The sequence below is a fragment of the Hipposideros armiger genome, unplaced genomic scaffold (assembly GCF_001890085.2).
Source record: "Hipposideros armiger isolate ML-2016 unplaced genomic scaffold, ASM189008v1 scaffold_310, whole genome shotgun sequence".
NCBI classification, from domain to species: domain Eukaryota; kingdom Metazoa; phylum Chordata; class Mammalia; order Chiroptera; family Hipposideridae; genus Hipposideros; species Hipposideros armiger.
Genome location: NW_017731660.1, coordinates 113,990 through 127,174, shown reverse-complemented (window position 1 = coordinate 127,174; position 13,185 = coordinate 113,990). Strand labels below are relative to the sequence as shown.

The 13,185-nt window shown below is 44.0% G+C and overlaps 1 protein-coding gene across 1 annotated transcript in view; it reads left to right on the top strand.

Annotated features, from left to right (window-relative positions):
• Window positions 1-12,991, top strand: part of MRPS5 (mitochondrial ribosomal protein S5) — a 19,726-nt gene extending 6,735 nt beyond the window's left edge. Inside the window, exons 2-8 of the mRNA XM_019660074.1 lie at window positions 885-919; window positions 2,072-2,162; window positions 5,438-5,484; window positions 5,954-6,011; window positions 6,321-6,383; window positions 10,459-10,595; window positions 12,611-12,991. Of these exons, the coding sequence (XP_019515619.1) occupies window positions 885-919; window positions 2,072-2,162; window positions 5,438-5,484; window positions 5,954-6,011; window positions 6,321-6,383; window positions 10,459-10,595; window positions 12,611-12,835 (656 nt within the window). The 3' untranslated portion in view covers window positions 12,836-12,991. The remainder of the gene's footprint in view (window positions 1-884; window positions 920-2,071; window positions 2,163-5,437; window positions 5,485-5,953; window positions 6,012-6,320; window positions 6,384-10,458; window positions 10,596-12,610) is intronic.
• The last annotated feature ends 194 nt before the right edge of the window (window positions 12,992-13,185 follow it).

The window sequence follows — 13,185 nt, the reverse complement described above, 5'->3', positions numbered from 1 at the left end:
TGACCCCCAACCATAAAATTATTTTCGTTGCTGCCGTATAACTAATTTTGCTACTGTTATGAATCGTAATGTAAATATCTTTTTGTTTTCTGATGGTCTTAGGCGACCCCTGTGAAAGGGTTGTTCGACCCCCAAAGGGGTCACGACCCACAGGTTGAGAACCGCTGGTTTAGAGGAAAGAAGACTGACCATGACTTGGTAATTGTTGAAACTGGCTAATGGATACACAAGCTGTCATTTGGCTGTTCTCTCTATTTTTGTATATGATTTGAATTTTCTATAGTAAAACATTAATAAAAGAACACAGAGCATGTTTGAGTGGCTGTGTGGTGAGTAGAGAGAGGCCTGACTAAAATGACTGACAGACAGCAGGGAACACTCGATTGAGTTGCAGCCCATCAAAGGTTAGAGGCCCACGCATGTACCCTGCTCTGACTTCTCTCCAGTAGCACCCAGCAGGCCAGCTGGGGCCGGACAGTTTCATTGACTCAGGCCTAGACGTATGCTGGAGAAGAGGGAGGTGGGGACATGCACAAGGCCTGGTGGAAATGGTGGACTGTCGTGTTTTGGCTGAGTGGGACCAGAGGGTGAGAGGGAAGGGAAAATAGTGGCCAAGAGTCTGGAGGTGCTGGGGAACTCCAGGCATCATCTCATGGGCAGCTATTGAGTGAGAGAGCTGCAGGGGCAGGAGGACACTGTCAGGGAGCTGAGGTCAAGCTTGTGAATTTAGTGCTGGAGGACCGGGGTGTGGCCTGCGAGGTAGCTGCAAGAGACCCGAGATTCTTTCTCACTTAAACGTCATGATGGTGCCCGTGCTGAAAATGCTTCATGCACTGATTATTTGGATACACATGTCTGTATGCCTGTTTCTTTCTTCTCTGCAGAAACCTATGATGATTTTGACACCAGGATACTTGAGGTAGGCATGCAGAATTCAGTATCCACTTAGGTCTTTGGAGAACGTGGGCAAGTTGGGCCGGTGGAGTGGGGGTAGGGCAAAAGGAACTGTGAGGAAAACCTTGATGCGGGCCTTTTTCTGAGACAGAGAGCTGATTCAGGTAAGAAAATAATGAAACTTGAACTTGTCATTTGATACCGACTCTCCTGACTGCCGCTGCCCTTTTGACAAGGCAGCTTTTGTGGCATCAACGGTAACAGAATTTGGTGATTACATCTTGACTTTCTCCTTTCTAATGCCAAAGTAGCACTAGCAAGCTATCCTGGAGTTATATACCAGCTGTATCTGGCATTGGTTCAGGGAACAGAGGCTGGGAGGAGCTATGGGCGGGGTGGAAAGTGGGAGCTGCTGTGAGTGTCCAGCTCGTGATGGGGGTCACCCAGCAGGCCCCGGAAACTGAGGTCTATATCGGGTAAATGTCAGCCGCTTTCCAGGGTGTTTTCCCCTGGGACTAGTGCCAAATAGTCAGTGCTAACCTCTACGTGGAGTAGTCATGCATTGAGTCTGGGATTCCGTTTGTGTATTTCTTCAATACTAGTTGTAGTATGGAGTTTAAAATACAAGAATTTTGTCTTAGGATCCCAGTGTATACCTTTTGGAAGTGAATCCCTTTGAAAACGTCATCTGTCCGGGTGATTTCCTGTAAGATGATCCACAGGAGTGGACTCCAGCTCCCTTTTCCTTTAACCTCAATTTATGGGAAAGGGGATGCCATGTCAGTGGTTTAGTCAACAGTTTCATGGTCCTGGCCCTTTAAATATCCGCCCCACCAATATGCAGGTTTTTTTGTAGTTCAAATTTTCTGTCCTCAGGTGAGCCTACTGCTTAATGTAGAGATCCAGTCCTATGCTCATTCTATGTACTGCATTTTATCATTTCTGAGATGCACATTGTTTCATATTTTAACCTCTCTGATACTGGGACATGTCTTATACCCAATCAGTTATAAACTTTGTCAAAGTTTAATCAGCAGCCTTTTTCCTTGGTGTACATTCATTAAAATGGGTAGACTGAGCTTTATAGTGTGTGTGTACATGTGTAAGGAGGCCACTCCAGTTCCCTGCTTCAGATTTGTCTTAAGGTGTAATATTTATGAAACATTTTGTCTTTTAGGTCAGAAATGTTTTCAACATGACAGCAAAAGAAGGAAGAAAGAGATCTGTCCGTGTCCTGGTCGCCGTGGGGAACGGCAAAGGAGCCGCAGGTGAATGGCACGTGCTGCTGGTGGCAGAGGGGGCAGGCGTGGCTTGCACTCCGCTCTGGCCCATAGGTTCATGCTGCTATCCAAGCGCTTTCTACTGATGGAACCTTTTCGGGTTTGGGCTCACAGACCTTGTGGTCAACCCATAGAGCCCTCAGAGGGGAAAGATACAGATCTTCCTACATGGGCCCTTTACTGTGAGGACAGTGGATATTTTAAAAGGCTTAAGACAAGGGAGGGGGGTTGTTTCTATGTGAAGGGTGAAAAGGATAACTATTGCATTATTTTGTACACCTGAAACTAACAATAAAAAACAAAGAGAGAGAAAAAAAACACTTTTTCACTTAATACAGAACTTAAAAATTTGAAAAGCAAAAAGACATTAGAAATGCAAGAAATTAAAATTGATCAATCTATAATAATAGTGGAAAATTTTAATACATCTGTTTCAGAAATTAAAAAAAAATTTTTAAGCAAGTACATTTGAGTACAGTAATGCACTTAACCACCTAGAATGACTTTGTAAAGATTACAGGGACCAACCTCCATCGCACAAAATCCAACTGTGTTCTTCTTACTCCATCTCTCAGCAGCAACTGATAAGTTTGGCACCCTTCCCCCACAAAATGCTCTCTTCCTGGAGATGCCACACCCTCTTGACTTTCCTATTGTTTTGTGGGGCCAGTGTGCCCACTCTGCCTTGCTGGCTCCACTTCCTGTCCCTGACTTTGTATTGAGGTAGCCCCGTACTCAGTCTTCCCTTTCTTCTTTCTCTACACTGCCTTCTTAGGTAGTCTCATTAGCCCTCCGTCTTCCAATGCCATCCCTATGCTAACGACTTCCAGATTTCTCTTTCCAGTCCTGAATTTTCCCCTGAGCTCCAGATTCCTCCATCCAGCTCCACGTGAATATCTAATGGGCATCTCAAATTTAACATGTCCCAAACTAAACTCGAGTTTCCCTACATACATTCTAAAATATTTGTTGTCTCAGATTTTCTTTTTATTGTGGTAAAATTTTAAAGTGTATAAGTCCATGGCATTTATCACATTCACAATGTTATATGCAACCACCTCTACTGTCTAGCTCCAGAACTATTTCATCACCCCGAATGGAAACCTTCATTAATCAGTCACTCTCCATTTCCCCTCCCCATCCTGAGCCCCCCACCAAAAAAAAAAAAAACAAAAAATAAAAATAAATAAATAAAAGGCTTAAGATACTACTGTGTTATGTAGGATAGTGAAAAATTAGGGGGAAAAAAACTGCCAAATGTTCTGACAGTATCATTACAAAAAGAGTACAGCGATACATTGTAATATTCTGTTGCCACTAAAGAATTATGGAAATTTACTTACATAATAGTGCTAAGTGAAAAAACACTTCGTATTTATAAGATTGACTATAATCCCAGTTTTTTAAAAGTATGTTTATATGCAAAGAGAAGACCAGAAGGATATACACTGAAAGGTTAATAGCATTTACTCTCATTCATGCGTTTGCCATTCATTTAAATTTGCTTCTTTATACTTTTCTGTAAAGTTTCCATAGTGAACATCTGTTTTTGAAATGAATACCTGAATGTGTAAGGGAAAGAAAACTTATCTGTTTAACCCACATTGACACTTTCAAAACAAGTAATACATATGGATAGTATGTTGCCAAAGGAAACCAGTCTTAACAGATACTTTTGTATCTTTCCAGAAATTCACATCTTTTTAACAAAATTTGGGAGCATTTGAGATCTAGCTCCCTAGCACATGGCATCAGTTTGGCTCAAAATTCAAACTCACAAAAATTCAAAAAAAAATTTGCACAAAGGGATCATATTATACTCATCATTTTGTACCTTACTTTTCTTGCTTAGTGTTACATCCAGAGATCTTCCTGAATTAGCATAGATTCCTCTTCATTCTTTGTGTTGATTGCATAGTGTTCCATTGTGTGGATAAATATAATTTTTGTTACCTTTTCCCTATTGCTGAATATTGATGTTTCCAGTTTTGTAGTATTTATATAAAGAGCTTCTTGCATATGTAATTTGTTGTACTTTTGCAAGAATATTGATAGGGGAAATTTCTTGTGGTGAAATTGTTGCATTTTGAATGTCACCAGAATCCTCTCAGAAGGTTCATCTGTACCCTTGCGCCCTTGCCAGCCCTGGATATAATCAGACGTTACTGATCGTCAATATCATGTGAAACATACCTCTTAATTTTAATTTACATTTCTTTAGTTGGGAGAGTTTGGACACCATGTTACGTGATTATTGCCCATTATTATTTCCCCTTTAGATCTGTTGGTTCATGTGCTTTGCCCATTTTCCTTTGGGTGATTGCCCTTTTTTTTACTGATGGTATCAGCTCTTGATAAGTTAAGGACCTTGGCCCTTTGTCGATTATATATTTTGATTTAGTTTTTAATTTTTTCCATGTGAAAGTTTTAAATCCACAGAAGTTTTAAACCTTTATAGAGCAAGTTTATCAGCGTTTTTTTACTCCTAGTTTGGTGTCTGGTTTTCTGGTTTTGTGCTTAGAAAACCTTCACATGAAGATTATAAAGTTCACTCATATTTTCCTCTAGGACTTGTATGGTTTAGTTTGTTGTGTTTAAACTTGGAGTTGGAGTCCATTTGTCCCAGGTTCTCAGATGTCTTATATATCTCATGGAGCAGTATTGTCTTATGTTACTTTCCTGTGTATTATTTAAACATGTATGTTCTTTAGAATAAATAATTAATGGTGACAGCAAACAGTGGAGGCATTTCCATTGACTTGGGATTAAACCTCATTTTACTGGTTAGGCATTTACAAACTCAAGAATCCTTGACTTTATCTCCTAGTTCATTGAACTCTGAATTGCATTTGAAAGTTCCAGTGAAATCATGGTTTTACTCTATAGCAATGTATGTTTTCCCCAACTTTTCTGGTTATTGTCATCTACTTCCAAAAATGTTCAAAACCATGTACTTTATTAATTTAGGGTGTGGTTGGTTTTTATTTTTTGAGTATATTTAGTTTTACCTAGCGATTTATAAGAAGTGATGTTATGGATTTCATAGATACTATAAATAATACTGTTTCCAAAATGCCCCAAAACAGATAAGCGAACCTCTGTAGCCTCATGCTTTGTCATTTGTTTTGGATAGCCGGTTTTCTGTGGGCAGAAGGAAAATGAAATGATATGAAATACTGTGGGAGCTGAAACTTGAAATGTGGTGAAAGACATCACATGCCAAATTGATTCCCCTTTTCATATTTTGGCTTTTTCTTTTTAAGGGTTTGCCATTGGGAAAGCCACTGAACGGATGGATGCTTTCAGAAAAGTATGTACATTTTTCCTTTGTTGACAGCAAGAGATCAGTAAGCTATGTGCTAGACACTGTGGGAATCACCCATAAAATAAAGCAAATGAAGAGAACCCTCCCCTGAGGCTTCCCTTCAGAGTTTCCATGCCTCACAAAGAGCAGTGTCAGAAGTTCCCGTGCTTTTTCACGTCATTTCATCTGACTTGTGATTGTTCCCAAAACTGTGAGGCAACTGGGAGAATGTCTCACTCCAACTCAAGGTTCAGGACACTAAGGAATTGTTAATTTTTTGAGGTGTGATAGTGATCTTGTGGTTAGGATTTTTTTTTATTAAATCCTTAGCTTTTAGAAGTGTATATTGAAATTGTTGTGTAAATATGAACTTTTCCTTAATAAAATATTTTATGAAAGGTATTTTTTAAAATCTCTGAGAAAATATAAATTCCAACAGTAGGTTTAAGAACAGTATTTCCCTTCTTTCTTTCAGGCAAAGAACAGAGCAGTTCACTATTTGCATTATATAGAACGGTATGAAGACCATACAAGTGAGTGTTTATCTTTTCTTTTAAAATTTTCATGGTGATGTTTGTTCATTATATGTGGCAATATATCTCTAGGGTGGTATCTCTGCTTGTTGTTACATTCTTAAAATAAACATATAAAATGTAGAAACAAACTTTCTCTCCTGAGAAGGTGGTGATGGGTGACATCAGACTTTGTTACTTGTCCTTGGCTGCTGTGTGCTTAGGTTCCTTTTAGGGTCCTGTTAGGGTCCTGTTAGCTGCTCTGTGATGTTTACAAGGCATTAAAGCCACACATCTAATCCTGCTCATCTTTGTGTTTTTACCCTCCAGTATTCCATGATATCTCTTTAACGTTTAAAAGGACACATATCAAGATGAAGAAACAACCCAGAGGTAACTAAAAAGCTCTACTAATTTGTTGAAGATAGAGCAGTTATAGCATTGCATCTGGTTGGAACAGTTCCATCCTGTTCCATTCTCTACCTTTGCTCACCTTTATTTGAACTCGTTTTGAAAATGCCAAACGGAAAGGCCTGTCAGATTTAAGATGGCTGAGGCTTGGGCCGGCCGAGTGGCGCGTTGGTTAAGAGCTGGCTTGGGACGCCAGAGGGCCCCAGTTCGGATCCCACATATGAGGGCCAGTGACACTGCCCTCTACAGCTAAGATGCTGAACAACAGCTCAACCTGGAACTGGGCTGCCAAGGGTCTCTGGAGACGGTGTAGGCTGCAGCCCCTGCTGCAGTGGGTTGCCATGGGCTACCGTGTGTAGCCAGCAGCCAGCATGAGCGGCCAGCAGCCGCCGTGAACAGCTGTCCAGAAGCCGGCAACTGATCTGCCTCACCCAGGAAGAGCGCAATGATGATGGTGCCAACTTGGGCCAGTGAAGCAACGTCCTCCACAACTAGACTGAAGAACAAAAAGACAGCATCTTGTCTATTCCCATTCCCCCAGTTTCCCAGCGCTGTTCCCATCCCCCAATTCCCCAATTAAAAAAAAAAATCTTAAAAAAAAAAAAATATGGCTAAGGCTCTGGGACATAATGTAGTCAACCTGCCCGGCTCCCGTGAGCACAGCCTGTCCCAGGAGTAATTCTAGGTGGGAAGAGCACATTAGGAATAGGCAGTAGCAGCGGAGTGAGTGATTGGGTTTGGGCCAGTGGGAACATTAGTTCCCTAGAGAATTCACTGACTATCCTGTTATAGATTATTCACTTCCTGTTACCATCCAGTATTAATTGAACATCTTCTGAGCCACCCAGTGGCACACGAGGCTCTGGGGGTGCATAGATGGGCCTTCTTCCTATATGGTGGGAGAGTGGGCCGGAAGGCAAGAGTTCACGGTAGTGGGGCTGCGGCAGTCATGCCCAGTGCACTCTGGGTGTAGCATTCTTGAACATTCTGATTTGCATTTTGCCTGTGGTTCTACAGGAAAAATGATTTCATATAACTCTAGGTAAACCTTAAAAAGTTTGGATCAGAAGAAGGTGAAACATTGTATCTAAGTTGTTGCTGTCACAGCTTCTGGTATAACTGCTGGTGCCCTGGCATAGAAATAAATGGAGAAAAGCAAAGTACAGGAGCAGCTATGTGAGTGTACCAGACCTTGCCTTCTGCTGGAAGGCCAGAGTTAGTCGTTCACATGCCTGGTGAAAACCACCTACTTTATCACTACAAGGAGTCCTGAGTGGGACATGTGGACATCAAGGCCTGGACCCGCACTGTCCCTTATGGTAGCTACCAGCCTGTGTAGCTGCTGAGGTCTGCTGTGTCAAATACACCCTGGATTTCAAAGAGTCAGAATGCAAAAAGAATGTAAAATAGCTCAGAAATACTGTTGTACTGATTGCACATTGAAATACAATGTTTTACCTTCCTCTGATCCACACTTTTTAAGATATGCCTAGAGTTATAGGAAATGTTTTCGACATCATTGGGCTAATAAAATATATTATAAAAATTAATTTTACCTTTTTTGTACCTTTTTTAATGCATCTGACACTATTTTAAATTACATATATGGTTTGCATTCATGGCTGTCATATTTCTGTTGGACAGTGTTGGCTGAGACACATTTATATCTAAACGATTTTGGAAAGACTGCCCCCATTTTTTTTTTTTTAAGATTTTTATTGGGGAATTAGGGGATGGGAACAGCGCTGGGGAATTGGGGGAAGGGGAACAGACAAGTTGTGTCCTTTTGTTCTTCAGTCTAGTTGTGGAGGATGTTGCTTCACTGGCCTAAGTTGGCACCATCATTGCGCTCTTCCTGGGTGAGGCAGATCAGTCGCCGGCTTCTGGATGGCCGCTCACAGCGGCTGCTGGCTACTCACGCTGGCTGCTGGCTACTCACTGTAGCCCATGGCAACCCACTGCAGCAGGGGCTACAACCTACGCCATCGTCGGCGACTCAAAGGACTGCCCCCATTTTAATTGCAGAGGTTACTGTTTTTTACTTCCCCCGTCTTCTAATCCATGCTGTATTGCTCAGGTTTCTCTATAGCCTAACCCATGACCTGTACAATGGGGCTAGATATTCTGATTTTGAAGCTAAAATAGTGCAATACATTATAGACAGCCTGTCCTAACTTCTGCTGTGCGTTACTGTTTCCACAAGGAGGACATATCAATATGCGCTGCTCCAAAGAGTGCCAGCTGGGAGCTGGGTAAGGACAGCCAGAAGTTGCTGTGTGCCTTCATAAGTGTTGCAGCCTTTAATGCACTGCTGTGTAGTGTGGGTCTCCCAGAGGGGGTGGAGAATGTGACGTCCCCACGGGACACTCCTGCCTTGGCTGCAGGGCAGTATGTATTCCTCACACAGCACTGCAAGGCATTAACCGTACAACACACATTAATTTAGCTTTTATTAGAGGTGTTTTTTGACACAGTCCCCCCGGAAGTCTTCACAAAGTACAGTAAGTTCTCACTTAATGTTGTTGATAAGTTCTGCAAAGCAGTGGCTATCAGCCATGCAGTGTCACATATGGCCCAGGTGCTGGGCAGCACTCACACCTTGCTCGGCTGCCCCCATCAGGTCTGCTGAGTGGATGTCCCAGCAGCTGAGCACCACGCCAGGTCACCTACTGGGCAGTGGCACGGTGGGTCTGCCTTCATTCCCTTGCATGTGCACCGCTCTCCATGTGTGTGTGCCTCCACACACGTCAGCACATGTGTGCACTGTTCACACAGGGACACATGTTCTGTGTGTCACTCCACACAGGACAACAGGCCACCCCAGTGTTACTTGTTGTAAGCACCCTCTCAAGTCCTCCATTCTCGAATGACCTGGCACAGCTATGGAGTCCACAATTAATCTCCTCTTTCAAGTAGAAAGGACAGCTCTGGTGTGAATATGTTACCCACATGTATCCATATACAGCTTTACACGCGTATATTGAATCACCAACAAGAATCAGAACACAGTCAGTGTTGAACTTCAGGGCAGGGTCTCTGCCTTTAGTGGGGCAGGGCAAGGGCGTGTTCACATCTGGCTCTCCGGAATGTTCGCTGCTAAACACGGGGCTGTTTTCTCTCCCTCACTCCCCCTGCACTTGCCAGGTACTGATCTAGGCTCTGGGGACACAGCAGTAAACAAACCATAGCTGGCTCTCACAGAGCCCACATTCTGCTGAGGGAATAACGGGTGACAGGTTCTGCCGAGGCCTGAAACAGCAGTCAAGGTGCCGTTTTGTGGGGATGCTGACTTGAGTATCAGGGTCAAAGAAGGCCTTTCTGAGGAGGAGAGGTCTTTGAGTGAGACCTTGAAGGGGAGAAGGAGCCGTGTGGGGAGAAGGAAGCACCAAGTCCAAAGTTCCCAAAGTGGGAGGACACCAGGAAGGCGGTCTCAGTGAGCCGGCTGGTCATGGAGGGCTCGTGGGGGTGCCATTCTTGGTATTTTATTATTTTATTTTATTTTATTTTAAATTAGAGAACAGTGGGAAGTGAGAGCTTTAAACGGGGTGCTGTGTTTGGTTTATGTTTTTAACGCTTTGTTCCTAGAAAAGGGGTTATAGTTAGACCCGAGTGTGGCACGTGTCTGGAGGGAGGGCCAGCCAGGGGGTGAGAAGGACTGGCCAAGGGACATCAGGGAGGTGTGGTACCGAAGCCAGAAGGGCTCCAGGGGGAGGAAGTGGACATCTCTGCTCAGAAACCGAGCAGGCAAGGGGGTGACAGACAGCAGATGTGTTTCTCGACCCGTGGTCCTTAGCAGAACGCCAAGGTGACCTTTCAGGCAGCTCTGTTACTCTTCATAACAGCCCTCTTTTCTTACCCACATGTTCAAGAAGCTGATGTATGGTATTTCTTTAATTCAAATAACATCTCATTTAAATAAGTGTCATGCTTGTAGTAAAGTAAGTTGTCAAGGATCATGCAGCAGCTGGGAAGTGATGAAACCAGACTGTAACGGGCTGTCTGGGCCCGAGCTAGAGGGAGAGCAGCAGGGTGACTGACGCTGAGTTCCTTTTCCTAGGCTATGGCCTGCGATGTCACCGGGCCATCATCACCATTTGCCGTCTCATCGGCATCAGAGACATGTACGCTAAGGTGTCCGGGTCCCTGAACATGCTTAACCTCACCCGTGGCCTATTCCACGGGCTGGCTCACCAGGTAAGGCTATGTGGCTCTACAGCGAGCTTTACTGTGTACTTCCGTCCCCCATGGGGAGACTGCTGCGTCCTGGGGCCGCCCGAGGACACGGGTGCTGTGCTGTCGCTGAAGAGTTAGTTCATGAAGGTGAACCTTTAATAAATCCTTCGTGGGTGTTTTGAACTTTCAAAATGAGGTATTTTTAAAAGCCAGTAATTGCAATCTGTGTTTTATTATGAAAACATGCTTGTTCTGAAGCTGCAACAATATAAACATTAAGGTAAAAAGAGGAAGTTGTTTCCTAATTTCGTCCTTTCAGTTGGATCTGGGGTGAGCCCTGCGGCCCGACTCCACTCATGGGAGCTGCCTCCCTAGAAGCTTGGGGCCTACGTGACTGGTTCATACGGACACCGAGTGGGGGGACGCAGGAGCACCAACATGCCAGGTTTCTCTCCACAGCGCAGCCCGGGCAGGCTCATAGTCACTGCTCCCCAGCGCAAAGGATGGGCTGGCTGTCCCTTGAAGGGGTGGGTAGGTCTTAGCAGGGCTCGAAGGGCAGAACACACGGCCAGGCTCAGAAGGCGCCATTGGCTGCTGGCCTCCATTTGTTGGGGACTTTGACAGGCCTCCTGACGCTGAGAGAGCTTGATGGTTTTTGAATAAAATGATCCATGGAAAAAGGGTAGCTGTCTCTGTTTAAAATAGGAAAATTCATTAAAAGAAAAGGATTTGTTTAAAAGATCTTTTTTAAAGAGTGTGCGCACACACAGTCTCCAAAACAGCCTTCAAAAGCACTTTAAAGTTAAACTTGTGAAAGACTGAACTGCTCGATATGACTCCGGTTGGTTATAGATGGGTCATGGTCATGACCAAGGACAGACAGCTCACCTGTGTGGTGTGTTCTGTTAGTGCTTTGGGTCTTCTGATGTAATTACTATGGATCACCTCTTCTCAAATACCATCAGCTATAAAAAAGTTGCATAATTTAATGTGCTACTCAAGAGAAAAAAATGTCACCAATTTAAGTAACACATAAGACATACTGATTTAAATGATTTTATTTTATCTTTATGAAATAGCTCATCTCTTCCTAATTTTCAAACGTGTCTAGAATTAGAAGAGTCCAGGGTGGGCATAAAGTCTGGCAGCATGAGAGTGAACGTATCAATACATGCTTTGATGTACCATCAGTAAACCATTGGCTAAATTTATTTGCCTGTTTCTGACCTTTGATGGAACCTTCTATCATGAATCCCCTTGGTGCTCCCGTCCAGTTACAGCAGGGAGCAGCTTGTGGCCAGTTTTATTTGTCAGTGCCACCCCCACCCAGCCCCAGTTATTGAACCAAATCTCAGACCTCATTTTATTTCATCTATAAATATTCTAGTATGTACCTCTAAAAGGTAAGGATTTGAAAGTACCCCAGAATACTAGTATCTCACCTAAAAAATTAACCAGAAGTCTGTATTACAGACATCTCATCAGTGTTTATAGAAGAGTCCCCTTGTCAGATTAAAAAAATGTTTTTACACCATTTGTTTGAATCAGATTGCAGCTACATCAATACATTGTGAGATTTCTCGTGTCTTTTAAGCCACTTCTAATGTGTAGGCTCCCTTCTTGTCCTTCCTGTGTTTTGTTGAAGAAACCAGGTTGTGTGTCCTGTGGTTTCTCAGTCTGGTGCTGACTGTTTGTCTGTGGGTCCTTCGCGTCTTCTCTCCTATCCTGTCCTGTGACTTGGGAGTTGGGGTGTGATGAGATTCACACTGATTTGGGGCACGGCCTGGCACGTGATTGGGTGGGCTTGGAAGGCCAGGGGCCAAGGCCTGTCCTCCGGCCCCGTTGTGCATGGGGAGGTGGGGCTAATATCATTCCACCCACACAGGTTACCCCAGAATCAACTGAAAGGGTATGTTAAGCCCCCCAGGTGGCACTGTGCTGTCGCTGCTGGCTTCCTCTGGCTGAAGGAAGTCCCTGCCCTTTGAGTAACACGTCACCTCACAGACCTGACTGTGTCTCCATTTGGCCTTGCCTAGGAAACCCACCAGCAGCTGGCTGATAAGAAGCGTCTCCATGTTGTGGAGTTCCGAGATGAGTGTGGCCCTCTGCCCATCATGGCTGCCTCACCCCAGGGGGCCCTGAGGAAGGAGCCGGAGCCGGAGGAAGATGTTCCAGACATCAGACTGGACTGGGAGGAGGTGAAGGCCACCCAGGGAATGAAGCGCTCCGTGTGGTCAGGTTTAAAGAGAGCCGCTGCCTGACCTTCCCACGGCCTCGTCTACACGCTGTCTACGGGTTCAGCCCCGGAAGGGACTCTGCCCTCGTGCGTTGAGATGGCATGAGGTTTTTCCTTTTTTTAAAGGAAAAACCAACCTTAATTTTACTTAAAAGTAATAAATGAGTATAGTGCTAACTTACTGAGCACGTGATCTGCACCAGTCACCGTGATAGGAACTGTACATACATATCTTTGTTCAGGGCTACTTTATTATTATTCTTTTTTTAAAGATTTTTATTGGGGAATTGGGGGGATGGGAACAGCGATGGGGAATTCGGGGAAGGGGAACAGACAAGTTGCTGTTGTTTTGTTCTTCAGTCTAGTTGTGGAGGA